General features: G+C 38.9%; 1 protein-coding gene across 7 annotated transcripts in view; it reads right to left on the minus strand.

The window, feature by feature from the left end:
* Positions 1-17,125, minus strand: part of XPOT (exportin for tRNA) — a 154,642-nt gene that overhangs the window by 95,416 nt on the left and 42,101 nt on the right. For 2 of the 7 annotated variants that reach the window (XM_061204732.1, XM_061204730.1), the window contains exons 2-3: positions 10,289-10,404; positions 2,096-2,172 (exon numbers count right to left, since the gene is read on the minus strand). The exons of 2 other annotated variants lie outside the window; for them this stretch is intronic. In XM_061204732.1, the coding sequence (XP_061060715.1) occupies positions 2,096-2,136 (41 nt within the window). In that variant the 5' untranslated portion in view covers positions 2,137-2,172; positions 10,289-10,404. Of the gene's footprint in view, positions 1-2,095; positions 2,175-10,288; positions 10,405-17,125 lie in introns of those variants that run through there. 3 more of the 7 variants (XM_061204731.1, XM_061204736.1, XM_061204734.1) reach the window with 3 other exon arrangements.

Raw genomic sequence — 17,125 nt, forward strand, 5'->3', positions numbered from 1 at the left:
AGTTGCTCCGCGGCATGTGGGATATTCCCAGACCAGTGCTTGAACCCATGTCCTCTGCATTGGCAGGCAGATTCTTAACCACTGCACCACCAGGGAAGTCCCCCTATTTATTTTATATATAGTAGTTTGTACCTCTTAATGCCCTACCTCCAGCTTGCCCCTCTCCCCTTCCCTCTCTTCACTGGTAACCACTAGTTTGTTTTTTATATCTGTGAGTCTGTTTCTTTTTTGTTATATTCACTAGTTTGTTGTATTTTTTAGATTCCACATATATGTGATATCATACAGTATTTGCCTTTTTCTATCCGACTTATATCAATTAGCATAATGCCCTCCAAGTCCATCCATGTTGTTGCAAATGGCAAAATTTCATTCTTTTTTATGGCTGAGTAGTATTCCGTTGTGTATATATACCACACCTTCTTTATCCATTCATCTGCTGATGGGTACTTAGGTTGCTTACATATGTTGGCCATTGTAAATAATGCTGCTATGAACATTGGGGTGCATGTCTCTTTTCGAATTAGTGTTTTCATTTTTTTCAGATAAGTACCAAGGAGTGGAATTGGCTGGGTCATATGGTACTTCTATTTTTAGTTTTTTGAGAAACCTCTATACTGTTTTCCATAGTGGCTGTACCAATTTACAGTCCCACTAACAGTGTACAGAGGTTCCCTTTTTTCCCACATCCTTGCCAACATTTGTTATTTGTGGTCTTTTTGATGGCTAAGACTGAATTCTTAACAATCATCTCCTCCAGTATCTCCACTAGAAAAGAGACTGTTTTTCAGGAAGTTTTAATTTTTGCGTTAATAAGAGAGGTTCATTGATTGCATAGAGGAGAGCATTTTAGATTTTTTTTAAATAAAGGGGGAAGGAGTGGGCAAGAACCAAGATTCCATGTAGCATTACTGGAATAAAGGCTGGTATCAAGATTTGTGGAATAAGTGGTAAAAATATTTTTACTTCAAGTCAGAAATTCTAAGACATTTCCATCAACCTACACATGTTCTGTTACTGTTACTTTGCACCCTGCTTCTCTGAATCACTGGTTGTGTTAGCTTGGACAGGATACTTAACCTAACATCCTATAAATGCGATAGTAATTCCCAGCTCAGCCCTCCTAGTGACACTGAATGAGCTAGTCCATGAAGAGAACCCAGGCCAGACCCTGCCACAGAGTCAGTGCTCAATTAAGTACAGGTTGTTATTATTGAGCACAGTGGGAGATGGAAACAATATCTAACCTGATAATGTGTTTTCAAGTTGCTGCAAAGCCGAGGGGCCAGGACAAGTACACACATAACTGCAATGGAGTGAAGTAGGATTAGTGTGGTGTAAGAAGTATGGAAAAAGTGCTATGGGAGAGAGTTCCCCATCATTGGTGGAATTAGGGAAAGCTCTGAGAAGAAGGTGTTAACTCATTTCAGCTAAGCCAGCTTTTCCTGAAGTGTGGAACACACATGGGGCAGTAATGGAAGATGACTTCATGTGGTATTCTGACATGGCATGAAATAACTTTGAATTCCATGGTAAAAAATGATTCCCTTTTCCAATTCGTCTGACCTCATTAGGGAGAACCTCTTGGCCTGGTGCCAGTAGTGGCAGCTCTCAAACACATGCTCATCTGCCTTTTTGTCAAAGGGAGAGCAGACTTCAGGCTCAAAATAGGGAGCATCTACTTAGAATTTTGTTGCTATTTTTACAGTTACCTGCTATTTATAGCAAATGGTACTGGTTTTCCCATGTGAAGTAGTGATACAAAATTTTCTGTATAAAAAAATTTCTCTAAGAAAAAATGAGTTGATTTAAAGCAAAAATACTAAGCAAATAATATTACATATGATTCGTGGGTTATGGTAAATGGTATGTGAACAAACTCTGTATTGGACTATGAAAGAGGGACAGAAGTTTACCAGGAACAATGAGAGTATTCATGATATGTACAGCTTGAGTAAAGGGGCATGGCAAAAAAGTACGTTTGGAGATTAATAAATAGTTCAATTTGGGAGGAGCAAGTTTCATTACTGATAAGTAACAAAGCTAGAAGTACAAAACTATATTAAAATTAAGTTAGTAACAAAGTTTTACAAACCTAGCAATAATCGTTGATATTCCGCAACTGCTGTTGATCATTTTTTCCAGGGAAAGTTTTCTTTTCTTTCTGTAGATCTGAGGGGAAAATTAAGCACTTCAGTCAACTTAAATCTGAACTTTTTCTTAAAGACAATACTTTGAGGGCTTCCCTGGTGGCGCAGTGGTTAAGAATCTGCCTGCCAACGCAGGGTACACGGGTTCGAGCCCTGGTCTGGGAAGATCCCACATGCCACGGAGCAACTAGGCCCGTGAGCCACAACTACTGAGCCTGCGCGTCTGGAGCCTGTGCTCCTCAACGGGAGAGGCCGCGACAGTGAGAGCCCCGCGCACCGCGATGAAGAGTGGCCCCGCTCGCCGCAACTGGAGAAAGCCCTCGCACAGAAACGAAGACCCAACACAGCCAAAAATAAATAAATAAATTTATTAAAAAAAAAAAAAAAAAGACAATACTTTGAGGAAGATACTTTGTTTAATTACAGAACTTAAAGTAGCAGCCCCGAAAAACTTCATTCTGAAAAGGCTTTTCTGGAAAGTAGGTGTTTTGTCTTATTTTTAATCTTTAAAGCTTGTTTTACCTGTTTATCAAATGCAGCATATTCAAGCTTAAAGTAAAATATAAATAAATGCTGTATACTGATGCTGCATTTTAAAATGTTGGTTAAATTTAATGCAATCATCTTGATGCCTGAAATGTTGTGATGGAATCAGTGTATATGGCGTGTTGGGGTCGGGGAGACAGAAGAGGGGAGAGCAGTAGGGAAAAGATAGTAGCTCACATGGGTTGGGTTAGCAGACACAAAAAAAGAGAGATGGAGGGGAAGCTCCTGGCATGCAAGAAGTATGAGTATAGACAGTGAGATGAGAAAGTACATTTCAAGAAGTCTTACGTGTATGTTCCCCTACAATAAAAATATAATTAAAAAGTTACTTTTGAATGTAGGATTGTTATTTTTTAAAAGGTGACTCCTGGGAAGTCAAAGCAGTCTAGCTCCCACTTGGCAAGTTACACACTTACTCTGTAAGACTGACTTGTGGTCTCAGGTTTAGGTGAAGGTATTGAGAAGCCCAGGTGAGTACTGGTGCTGTGCTAATGAGACTCATTCTGGTTACCGGTCTTATACATAGTTGCCACCATTTTATTGCACAGTTGGGAAGTGCACAGCTTCCCCAGCCATACCTGACAGTCTTGGCCATTTCTTAGATTCTAAGTGCTTGACACATCTGATGACCAACCATCCTGGTTTACCTAGACTAGGATAACAAACTGTCCAAGTTTGCCTGGGACTGAGGAAGTTCATGGCACTTGGGACTTTTAGTGCAAAAGGTAGACCAGTCCCAAGCAAATTGGGATGGCTGATCACCCTAATTAGAGGGCATAGTAGCTACAGAGAATAGAGTATCAAGTGTCCCCAACATTGAGGCAGGTAAGGTGATGTAGTGCTGTATAATCGAAAATGCTTGAGCTAGATAGACCCTGTTAGGAATACACCATCCAAGTTTTAACTAAAAAACTTCAGAGAATTATGGAAAATACAGGGACAGGCATCAAAATGACTTACATATGGTTATGAAGAGTCCACATGGAAAGGCTAAAGAAATTGGTATTATCTCCCACCCAAATAAACCTCTCCAGTCCAACCTACACATGGTGTTTACTGATCTATAACACTGATTGTGAGGACTTTGCTTCCTCAAAAACTTCTTGAGGCTCTCCTTATGAAGTACAAGCACTTTGGCTTTGGCATTTAAGGCTCTCCACTACTGACCTCTTGTCACAGATTCCAAATTTGAACAGGCATGACCTTTATTTTAGCAGGGTGGGTTATCAGGAAGGGGCCAACATCTGCATAGGGCAGCCACTGGGAAAACAAATCCAGCTGTAGATGCTAAGGGAGAAGGCACAGTGCCCAAGGACGAGAGTGATCTCTACAAAGAGAATGTGCAAAATGAGGAATATCAGGGCATTATAGCATGTGGGTGGATTACACCCAGATATCTACATAAACATTTGGCACCAGGAAGATCTGCATGTTTAGGATTTGGGAACAGGGCCTTCATGGAATGTGGGGTTGGGGGGAGTAGCAACGATACAAAGTCAGGAGTAAAGTCAGTAGCTGGGAAAGGACTGGCAAAGGACTTAGCTCAAGGCCCAAAGAAGAGGTCCACTTAGACAACCTGGACACAATCAGGGGATTGATTTAAAGCATATGTCTAGGCAGGAGAACGGAGCTCCCACCTAAGGGTTAGACTCGGAAGAAGGGTGTTGATGCTGTATACCAGAATGTTGGTCTTAAGCGTCTCCAATCTTACAACAGGCCTGAAGCAGGTGGCCTCGGCTGTGGAGGAAAAGAGGGATGCAGAGAAAGGGAATAAAACCAGGTCTAGCCCACTCAACCCACCACTTCACCACTCTCATCTCTTTTCTGTAAAAGCTTGAACCATGTGAAATGATTTGAACACCCTGCCCTTTCCAGCCCCTCCACATTTTCCCCTACTATTGCTTTCTCTAGGATACTCTTTCCATTTTCTCCTGTTAAAATCCTACCCATTCATTCTCCAAGGCTCATCTCAAATGCTGTTCTTCTGCCTTTCCTCAATGGAGAACTTTGGTACCTTCCTCTTTTTGATCTGTTATGGCAGTTCTGTGCCTTAGAACTTTCCTTGATATTTTATAGTCTGCACTGTTCAATAAAGTAGCCACCTAGCCACATGTGGCTCTTAAGCACTTGAACGTGGCTAGTGACCAAGGAAGTGAAACATTAATTTTATTCGGTTTTAGTCAATTTAAATGTAAATAGCCACATGTGGCTAGCGGCTTCTGTATTGGACAATGCAGTTCTACAGCATCTCCCATAGCACTTTCTCTTTAACGATTCAATAAACATTTATCGCATGCCTGTTCTGTGCTAGGCGTGGTAATAGGCACTAGAAATGCAACCATGACTAAGACACAGTCCCTACCCTCAAGAATTAGAACAAACACTCTCCCTTTTGCTTGGTATGTATTTTTTATTTACCATAGTATTCTATAAGCTTCTTCAGGATAGGCATGTGTCATACTCATCTTTGTATTCTCCCTAAGGCCTAACATAATGCCGGCATATATCAGGTCGCACAATCAATTCATAATAAATTGAAATTTTATTCTCTTGTGAAAAATTAACCTGATTGGAAGTCTAGGAGTAAAGCATTCATGTTCTGCTTCTTACTTGAAAATTCTACAGCCGTTCTTTAATGTAATGTCCTTAGATGGACTAAAATAGAAGATCTTCTAATTTAGTTGTCAAAAATGAAAGGCCAAAGTGAATAGAGAGGGAAATAAAAGGCACATAGGTAGTCTCCCTGTTTGGGGTCTTTCCCTACTTCAGTGGAGTACATTGTGTCCCTCAGAGCTGGTAGCCTTATGTTCTCTCTCTAATCTGCAACCAAAATCTAGTCTCATATTCATTTACACAGAGTTAACAAATATGACTAGTAAAACTCAACATTTTAATCTTCTTTTAGGAGCTCTTTTATTTAAATGGTTATCATAGCCTTAAGCTAAAGCAGTGTTTTTTTCCAACTTTGTGCTGGGCTCCCTGCAGAATGTAAGTTTATGTGAAGCTCCCTTAAGAACCCACACTGGGGTGGGGAGATTAGAGGCAGCTTTAATTTTTGGTTCTTGGGTAAGAGGATGGGAAATTATACATATATATTTAAAAATTATAATAAAATTAATATAATGAATAACTATAGGCATATTCTTATAATTAATAATACAATTATTATAATCATATAATAAACAATATAATATTATATAATCATAACATATACAGTTGACCCTTGAACAACATTAATTTGAACTGCTTCGGTCCACTTATATGTTGATTTTTTCAATAGTAAGTACTATAGTACTACACGATCACGGTTAGTTAAATCCACAGGCGTGGAACTGCAGATATGGAGGGCTGACTGTAAGTTATACTCAGATTTTTGACTGCGGAGAGGATGGGCACTTCTAACTCCCCCCAAACCCCCCATCCCGTGTTGTTCAAGGGTCAACTGTATATCATTTTCTCTTTTAAAAATCAACGTCATTGGGGTATAATTTTCCTCTGTTAGGTAATTTTTATTCTTCAATTTTATTACAAGAAAAATTTTAAATTACGAGAACACTTTTGTACAGGTTGACTAAACTGCAAGCTTTAGGAGTACAGACACCATGTCCAGTTTGTCAGTTTTGCTTAAGATGTTATTCTCATTACTTAGCATAGTACCTGCCACATGGCTGCAATCAATAGTTACATGTTCAATGAATGAAAGAGTTCTCTAGACATGTTATTTCCCAACCCTTCTTTTTTTCTTCATGAAGTTTTTTTTTCCTTCAGTTTTTAAAAACTATGGTAAAATACATATAACATAAAATTTACCATCTTAACCATTTTTAAGTGTCTAGTTCAGTGTTAGGCACTCATGTTGTATATCTATCACCACCATCCTTCTCCAGAACTCTTTCCATCTTACAAAACTGAAACTATATTCATTAAACAATAACACCCCATTTCCCCTTCCCCCCAGCCCCTGGCAACCACCATTCTTCTTTGCACGTCTATGAGTTTGACTATTCTAAATATCTCATGTAAGAGGAATCATACAGCATTTGTCATTTTGTGACTGGCTTATCTCACTTGGCATGATGTCTTCCAGATTCATTGATGTTATAGTATACGTCAGAATTTCCTTCATTTTAAGGTTGAATAATATTCCAGGTATGTAATACCACATTTTATTTATCCATTCATCCATTGATTAGCACTTGGGTTGCTTCCACATTTTAGCTACTGTGAATAATGCTGTTATGAACATGGGTGTGTATCTCTTTGAGACCCTGCTTTCAATTCTTTTGGGAGTATAGTTGGAAGCAGAATTGCTAAATCATATGGTAATCCTATTTTTAATTTTTTGAGGCACCGCCATACTGCTTTTCACAGCAGCTATACCATTTTACATTCCCACCAACAGTGCATAAGGGCTCCAGTTTTTCCACATCCTTGTTATTTACTGATTTTTTGATAGTAGCCATTCTAATGGGTGTTGGGGGTATCTAATAGTTTTGATTTGCATTTCCCTAATGATTAGTGATGTTGAGCATTTTTTCCCATGCTTATTGGCAATTTGTATATCTTCTTTGGAGAAATATTGTGGTCCAATTTACATATAATAAAGTGCACATATTTTTGAGTGCATTGTAAAGAGTTTTAACAAATGTATATATCTGTATAAACACCACCCCAGTCAAGACTGAGAACATTTCTATCACCCCTTAGGGCTACCTCCTGCCCTCTGGCAGTCAGTTTCCTCTAATCCCTGGCCTCAGGCAACTATTGTACTTTCTGTCATCATAGATTAGTTTTGCCTGTCCTAGAATTCCACTTACATGGAATTGTACACTATGTACACTTTTGTGTTTGGCTTCTTTTGACATAATATTTTTGAGACTCTTTCATGTTGTTGCTGGTAGATATTTTATAAGTGAAGCAGAAGATATTTTATAAGTGAAAATTCCTGAACCACTGAGCGGTGGGAGATCACAATAATAACTGATATTTATTAAGCACATACAATATGCTGAGTACTATTCAGACTTTACAAATAATATCTTACTTAATCCTAACATCAACCTCATGAGGTGATTCTATTAATCCCATTTTAGAGATGAAAAGTCACAGAATGTATAAGTAATCTGCCAAATGTCCTACAGCTACCCAGTGGCAGAGCTGGTATTTGAACTCAAAGAACCTGGCTCCAGAGTCAGCGTGTAAAGTTACCACACTCTGCAACCCCAGCACTTCTGAGAGGGTCAAGGTGTACGTCCTGCTCCTTTTGTCCTTCCCTCTCTCCACCTGCCATCCTCAGCCTCTTCTGAGCACACATATACCTGTCTAAACGAAGAGTCTAAGTTGCCACTAGTAAACGAAAGTCCTGGGAAAAAAATGAACAGTAGAGGAATAGAAAAGAGAAGCAATTATATCCAATTCTCATTAGTACCAACTTGCCTGATTTCATGGGCCTGTGCTTATTTTCATGCTCAATTATCTCATGAGACTGGATAGGAACACAAAAAAACTGGTTCCCACACTCTTAAGTCAGTGTTTATTTTGGCAGAAATGGCAATCTACATTTCCACTGTATTAACAGAAGTATTAAAATCATTCTGCACCATCTTCATAGGCTATACCAGTGCTGTACATTTGTTTCTGAATTAGTAAACAGTTTTAAATGTGCTTTTCCAGCTATTATTTCATTATGTCCTCACAAAGACCAAATTACTTTGGAAAGGTAGGAAATATAATGGCCCCCATTTAATATTATTATTCCAAGGTGACTGAATGACTGGCCTAAGGTTATACACCTACTTCTGGATGATCTTCACTATTAATGGTGAAGCTGGGCCTAGAAGGCATCTCTCAGCATCACCCGCTAGGTTTTAGCTCTGGCTGTTCACCAGGACAATGGTCTCCTGGTTGTAAGTAAAAGTATATTTTCAATTTGGGTTATGCTAGTGTTAATAAGAGAGAATGTAAATCACTTTCTTCCTAATTGAAGAACAAATCATTTCTTCTTATTTTTATTATGTAAGAATTGAGAGTTTTGCCAACAGATACCTTAATTACTGTCTTCTTTCCTGTTTGCTTTCACAGACCAGTGACCTGTTCTATTTCCTAGTGAACAAACTTCATGAGTACTTGCCAGAGTCTAGGGATAAGAATGCACTTCAAAATAAAAGCCAAAGTGTTGATGAGCTGGTGTAAGTACCAACTGGATAATCATAGATATTTTTTCCCTAGGATGTTCAAGATAAATGGAAGGCACTGGGCAAAATATATACTGTATTAGTGATTAATAGTGCTGCAAGTTTTGTTTCACAAAGATTTTTTTAAAATAGCATTTATTTTGTTCTAATTGTATAGTTAAAGAAAAACTACACAAGAAACTAGTAATACTGGCTGTCCCAAAAGGGAAAAAAATGAGTGTATGAATAAAAGACACCTTTCACTGTATTCCCTTTTTCACCTTTGAAATTTTGAGCCAGAAATTACTACTTGAAACAGTTAAAATTATTAAATGTAGTTTAAAAATAGTGTGATTATCATTAAAACTTTGCAAAAAATAAGTGCAAAAATCAATATGTAAATGACTTTTAATCCTGACATGCACCTATTAATTCATTCATTCAACAAATATTTTTGAGTGCTTACTATGTAGCAGTCAAAGAGTAGACACTCAACCAATGTTGGCAATTTAATATACAGAATTTCCTTCCTATACTTTTTTCTACATGGCTATCTGAATGCAGTTCTATTGAGCATTACTGATTTTGTGGAATTCTGAACTTACAATGAAATCATGCCATTTCCGTGATTTTTTTTCTCTTTGTTTTCTAGGGCATGCATTGAAATTATACAGACTCTGGGACTGATGTTCAGAGAAACAGAAACTGAGGCATCACACCTGAACACATTGGGAGCTAAGAAGTAAGTAAGGCCTTTTAAAAATTGAGACCTTGTAGTTGCAACCCATTAACTATTCTAATGAGTGTCTTCCAGAATTCAACTCTCTTGACTTCTCTGTTCAATCCCCTTGTAAATATATTAAACTCTTTTGCCTCACTTCCTTCTGTGATGAATAGATTAATTAACATACTGAGTTCTCTCTGATTATTGGGGGCACAAAGATTTTGTCAGCATAAGTTTATCTTTTGTCATTGCCTGAAAAAGACCAAATGAACCATCATACGTTAAAAACGAGGGGGTCTCTATTAGAATTTTCCAGAGTACTCTTTTATCCACATTGCAAAGGCAGGAACTATAGTCGCTCCCTTTAGTATATAATTGTGTGACCTTGGAGCGAATGACATTGGAGGGAAAGCTGTTGTAAGATACTCCAAGATATGAGGCCCAAAGAAGATAGAAATTTACATCTTTCTTACATAACAGTCCCGAGTTAATAGCCATGATTTTCCTCTACAAGATCAGCCAGAGACCTAGGTTCCCTCCTTTTTGTTGCTCTGCTATCTTCTATCATGCTATCTTTGTCCTCATGGTTAGCTGGCTAAATTGCTGGCTTTCATAACTGCCTGTGGGAATCAGGAAGAGAAGTAAAGGGCAAGCAAATTTCATTTTTAAGCAAGGCGTATAAGACTTTTGCTTACCTTCTGTTGGTGAGAACTTTAGGCATATGGCGTTTCTAGCTGCAAAAGAGGGTGCAAAATGCGTCTGTAGTTGGACAGCTGTGTGCCTAGCTAAACTATAGCTGGCAATGGGACATCTGTAATTTAAAGGAAGAATGGAAGAATGTATAGTGAGGCACAACAGCATTCTTTGCCACAGAAAGTATGTGTTTGCATGTTTTGCATATTATCTGCTTGACCTTTTTATGAGATTTATAGGCTATGAATTACACCCTTGGGCAATGGTCTGACTAAAATCTTAATTTTTTTCTACCCATATCAATTGTTTATCTACATTTCTTGTACTAGAAGGTGCAAGAAGGATGAGAGCCATGGACTCTGAAACATTTAAACCAGAGGCAAGAATAAGAACTTTTAGTAATATTTGTCCAGGCTATTTATTAGAGACCTTTACAAATAAATGTTAATGATAATACTCATTAACATACCTTAAGCAACTTGCTATGTGCCAGGGACTATGGGCATACTGTGCATTACAGCAGGGATGGTCAAACATTTCTGCAAAAGGCCATATAGTATGGGCTTCCCTGGTGGCTCAGTGGTTAAGAATCCACCTGCCAATACAGGGGACACGGGTTCGAGCCCTGGTCTGGGAAGATCCCACATGGCACAGAGCAACTGAGCCTGTGCGCCACAACTACTGAGCCTGCGCTCTAGAGCCCACAAGCCACAACTACTGAGCCCACAAGCCACAACTACTGAAGGCGGTGCACCTGGAGCCTGTGCTCCGCAACAAGAGAAGTCACCGCAATGAGAAGCCCGCACGCCGCAAAAAAGGGTAGCCCCTGGAGGGGCCCCACAAGCTTCTGGGATCTGCAGGGAGCAGGTGTCTCAGTGATAACTATACTCTGGACTGAATCCTAAATTTGTCTTCTTGGTCAAATGATTAAGATCAAAAGCAGCTCCAAGAGATTGGTTCAAGATGGCGGAGTAGAAGGACATGCCCTCATACCCTCTTGCGAGAGCACCGGAATCACAAATAACTGCTGAACAGTCATCAACAAGAAGACACTGGAACTCACCAAAAAAGATACCCCACATCCAAAGACAAAGGAGAAGCCGCAATGAGATGGTAGGAGGGGCGCAATCACAATAAAATCAAATCCCGTAACTGCTGGGTGGGTGACTCACAAACTGGAGAACACTTATACCACCCATTGCAGTGAAGGTTCTGAGCCCCACATCGAGCTTCCAAACACAGGGGTCCGGCAACGGGAGGAGGAATTCGTAGAGAATCAGACTTGGAAGGCTAGCGGGATTTGACTGCAGGACTTCGACAGGACTGTGGGAAACAGAGACTCCACTCTTGGAGGGAACACACAAAGTAGTGTGCGCATCAGGACCCAGGGGAAGGAGCAGTGGCCCCGTAGGAGACTGAACCAGACCTACCTGCTAGTGTTGGAGGGTCTCCTGAAGAGGCGGGGGTGGCTGTGGTTCACCGTGGGGACAAGGTCACTGGCAGCAGAAGTTCTGGGAAGTGTTCCTTGATGTCAGCCCTCCCAGAGTCCGCCATTAGCCCCACCAAAAATCCGGGTAAGCTCCAGTGCTGGGTCGCCTCAGGCCAAACAACCAACAGGGAGGAAACCCAGCGCCACCCATCAGCAGACAAGCAGATTAAAGTTTTACTGAGCTCTTCCCACCAGAGTGACACCCAGCTCTACCCACCACCAGTCCCTCCCATCAGGAAGCTTGCACAAGCCTCTTAGATAGCCTCATCCACCAGAGGGCAGACAGCAGAAGCAAGAAGAACTACAGTTCTGCAGCCTGTTGAAGGAAAACCACATTCACAGAAAGACAGACAAAATGAAAAGGCAAAGGACTTTGTACCAGATGAAGGAACAAGATAAAACCCCAGAAAAACAACTAAATGAAGTGGAGATAGGCAACCTTCCAGAAAAAGAATTCAGAATAATGATAGTGAAGATGATCTAGGACCTCGGAAAAAGAATGAAGGCAAAGATCGAGAAGATGCAAGAAATGTTTAACAAACACCCAGAAGAATTAAAGAACAAACACCCAGAAGAATTAAAGAACAAACAAAGAGAGATGAACAATACAATAACTGAAATGAAAAATACACTAGAAGGAATCAATAGCAGAATAACTGAGGCAGAAAAACGGATAAGTGACCTGGAAGACAGAATGGTGGAATTCACTGCCGTGGAACAGAATAAAGAAAAAAGAATGAAAAGAAATGAAGACAGCCTAAGAGACCTCTGGGACAACATTAAACGCAACAATATTCACATTATAGGGGTCCCAGAAGGAGAAGAGAGAAAGGACGTGAGAAAATATTTCAAGAGATTATAGCCAAAAACTTCCCTAACATGGGAAAGGAAATAGCCACCCAAGTCCCAGAAGTGCAGAGAGTCTCAGGCAGGATAAACCCAAGAAGAAACACGCCGAGACATAGTAATCAAATTGGCAAAAATTAAAGACAAAGAAAAATTATTGAAAGCAGCAAGGGAAAAACGACAAATAACATACAAGGGAACTCCCATAAGGTTAACAGCTGATTTCTCAGCAGAAACTCTACGAGCCAGAAGCGAGTGGCACAATATATTTAAAGTGATGAAAGGTAAGAACCTACAACCAAGATTACTCTACCCAGCAAGGATCTCATTCAGATTCAACAGAGAAATCAAAAACTTTAAGACAAGCAAAAGCTAAGAGAATTCAGCACCACCAAACCAGCTCTACAACAAATGCTAAAGGAACCTCTCTAACTGGGAAACACAAGAGAAGAAAAGGACCTACAAAAACAAACCCATAACAATTAAGAAAACGGTAATAGCAACATACATATCGATAATTACCTTATACGTGAATAGATTAAATGCTCCAACCAAAAGACACAGGCTCATTGAATAGATACAAAAACAAGACCCATATACATGCTGTCTACAAGAGACCCACTTCAGACCTAGGGACACATACAGACTGAAACTGAGGGGATGGAAAAAGATATTCCATGCAAATGGAAATCAAAAGAAAGCTGGAGTAGCAATACTCATATCGGATAAAATAGACTAAAATAAAGAATGTTCCAAGAGACGAGGAAGGACACTACATAATGATCAAGGGATCAAACCAAGAAGAAGATATAACAATTATAAATATATATGCACCCAACAAGGGAGCAACTCAATACATAAGGCAACTGCTAACAGCTATAAAAGAGGAAATGGACAGTAACACAATAATAGTGGGGGACTTTAACACCTCATTTACACCAATGGACAGATCATCCAAACAGAAAATTAATAAGGAAACACAAGCTTTAAATGACACAATAGACCAGATAGATTTAATTGATATTTATAGGACATTCCATCCAAAAACAGCAGATTACACTTTCTTCTCAAGTGCACACGGAACATTCTCCAGGATAGATCATATCTTGGGTCACAAATCAAGCCTCGGTAAATTTAAGAAAATTGAAATCATATCAAGCATCTTTTCCGACCACAACGCTATGAGATTAGAAATCAATTACAGGGAAAAAAACGTAAAAAACACAAACACATGGAGGCTAAACAATACGTTATAAATAACCAAGAGATCACTGAAGAAATCAATGAGGAAATCAAAAAGTACCTAGAGACAAATTATAACAAAAACACAATGATCCAAAACCTATGGAATGCAGCAAAAGCAGTTCTAAAAGGGTAATTTATAGCAATATGAGCCTACCTCAAGAAGCAAGAAAAATCTCAAATAAACAATATAACCTTACACCTAAAAGAACTAGAAAAAGAACAAACAAAACCCAAAGTTAGTAGAAGGAAAGAAATCATAAAGATCAGAGCAGAAATAAATGAAATAGAAACAAAGAAAACAATAGCAAAGATCAATAAAACTAAAAGCTGGTTCTTTGAGAAGATAAACAAAATTGATAAACCTTTAGCCAGACTCATCAAGAAAAACAGGGAGAGGACTCAAATCAATAAAGCTGGAAATGAAGAAGGAGAAGTTACAACAGACACCACAGAAATACAAAGCATCATAAGAGACTACTACAAGCAACTCTATGCCAATAAAATGGACAACCTGGAAGAAATGGACAAATTCTTAGAAAGGTATAACTTTCCAAGAGTGAACCAGGAAGAAATAGAAAATATGAACAGACCAATCACAAGGAATGAAATTGAAACTGTGATTAAAAATCTTCCAACAAACAAAAGTCCAGGACCAGATGCCTTCACAGGTGAATTCTATCAAACACTTAGAGAAGAGCTAACACCCATCCTTCTCAAACTCTTCCAAAAAATTGCAGGGGAAGGAACACTCCCAAACTCATTCTATGAGGCCACCATCACGCTGATACCAAAACCAGATAAAGATACTACAAAAAAAGAAAATTACAGACCAATATCACTGATGAATATAGATGCAAAAATCCTCAACAAAATACTAGCAAACAGAATCCAACAACACATTAAAAGGATCATACACCACGATCAAGTGGGGTTTATCCCAGGGATGCAAGGATTCTTCAATATACGCAAATCAATCAATGTGATACATCATATCAACAAATTGAAGAATAAAAACCATATGATCACCTCAATAGATGCAGAAAAAGCTTTTGACAAAATTCAACACCCATTTATGATAAAAACTCTCCAGAAAGTGGGCAAAGAGGGACCCTACCTCAACATAATAAAGGCCAATATGACAAACCCACAGCAAACATCATTCTCAATGGTGAAAAACTGAAAGCATTTCCTCTAAGATCAGGAAGAAGACAAGGATGTCCACTCTTGCCACTATTATTCAACATAGTTTTGGAAGTCCTGGCCATGGCAATCAGAGAAGAAAAAGAAATAAAAGGAATACAAATTGGAAAAGAAGAAGTAAAACTGTCACTGTTTGCAGATGACATGATACTATAGAGAATCCTAAAGATGCCACCAGAAAACTACTCAAGCTAATCAACGAATTTGGTAAAGTTGCAGGATACAAAATTAATGCACAGAAATCTCTTGCATTCCTATACACTAACAACGAAAGATCAGAAAGGGAAATTAAGGAAACAATCCCATTCACCATTGCAACAGAAAGAATAAAATACCTAGGAATAAACCTACCTAAGGAGGTAAAAGACCTGTACTCAGAAAACTATAAGACGCTGATGAAAGAAATCAAAGATGATACAAACAGATGGAGAGATATACCATGTTCTTGGATTGGAAGAATCAATACTGTGAAAATGACTATACTACCCAAAGCAATCTACAGATTCAATGCAATCCCTATCAAACTACCAATGGCATTTTTTACGGAACTAGAACAAAAAATCTTAAAATTTGTATGGAGACACAAAAGACCCCGAATAGCCAAAGCAGTCTTGAGGGAAAAAAATGGAGCTGGAGGAATCAGACTCCCTGACTTCAGACTATACTACAAAGCTACAGTAATCAAGACAATATGGTATTGGCACAAAAACAGAAATATAGATCAATGGAACAGGATAGAAAGCCCAGAGATAAACCCATGCACCTATGGTCAACTAATCTATGACAAAGGAGGCAAGGATATACGATGGAGAAAATACAGTCTCTTCAATGAGTGCTGCTGGGTCAATATTAAAAAACAAACAACCCAATCAAAAAATGGGCAGAAGACCTAAATAGACATTTCTCCAAAGAAGATATATAGATTGCGAACAAACACATGAAAGGATGCTCAACATCACTAATCATTAGAGAAATGCAAATCAAAACTACAATGAGGTATCACCTCACACCAGTCAGAATGGCCATCATCAAAAAATCTACAAACAACAAATGCTGGAGAGGGTGTGGAGAAAAGGGAACCCTCTTGCACTGTTGGTGGGAATGTAAATTGATACAGCCACTATGGAGAACAGTATGGAGGTTTCTTAAAAAACTAAAAATAGAACTACCATATGATCCAGCAATCCCACTACTGGGCATATGCGCAGAGAAATCCGTAATTCAAAAAGACACACGCACCCCAATGTTCATTGCAGCACTATTTACAATAGCCAGGTCATGGAAGCAACCTAAATGCCCATCGACAGATGAATGGATAAAGAAGATGTGGTACATATATACAATGGAATAGTACTCAGCCATAAAAAGGAATGAAATTGGGTCATTTGTAGAGACGTGGATGGATCTAGAGACTGTTATACAGAGTGAAGTAAGTCAGAAAGAGAAAAACAAATATTGTATATTAACACATATATGTGGAACCTAGAAAAATGGTCCAGATGAACCGGTTTGCAGGGCAGAAATAGAGACACAGATGTAGAGAACAAATGTATGGACACCAAAGGGGAAAGTGTCGGGGGTGGTGGTGGTTGTGGAATAAATTGGGACATTGGGATTGACATATGTACGCTAATATGTATAAAATATATAACTAATAAGAACCTGCTGTATAAAAAATAAATAAAATAAAATTCAAAAATAGAAAAAGAGTAGCCCCCGCTCGCCACAACTAGAGAAAGCCCGCACACAGCAACGAAGGCCCAATGCAGCCAAAAATTTAAAAAAAAAAAAAAAAAGGACATATAGTAAATTTTTTTGGCTTTTCAGGCCATATAGTCTCTGTTGAAACTACTTAATGCTGTCATTGTCACAAAAGCAGCCACAGACAATATGCAAAGGAATGGGCACAGCTGTGTTCCAATAAAGCTTTATTTACAAAAACAGGTTCTAGGCTATTTGGACTGCAGGCCATAGTTTGTTGACCCCTGCTTTACAGCATACAAGGAAAATATACTCTGTTATTTTCTCTGCATACTTCTTTACACAGTTGATGGTACTG

The sequence above is a fragment of the Eubalaena glacialis genome, chromosome 11 (assembly GCF_028564815.1).
Source record: "Eubalaena glacialis isolate mEubGla1 chromosome 11, mEubGla1.1.hap2.+ XY, whole genome shotgun sequence".
Lineage (NCBI taxonomy): Eukaryota > Metazoa > Chordata > Mammalia > Artiodactyla > Balaenidae > Eubalaena > Eubalaena glacialis.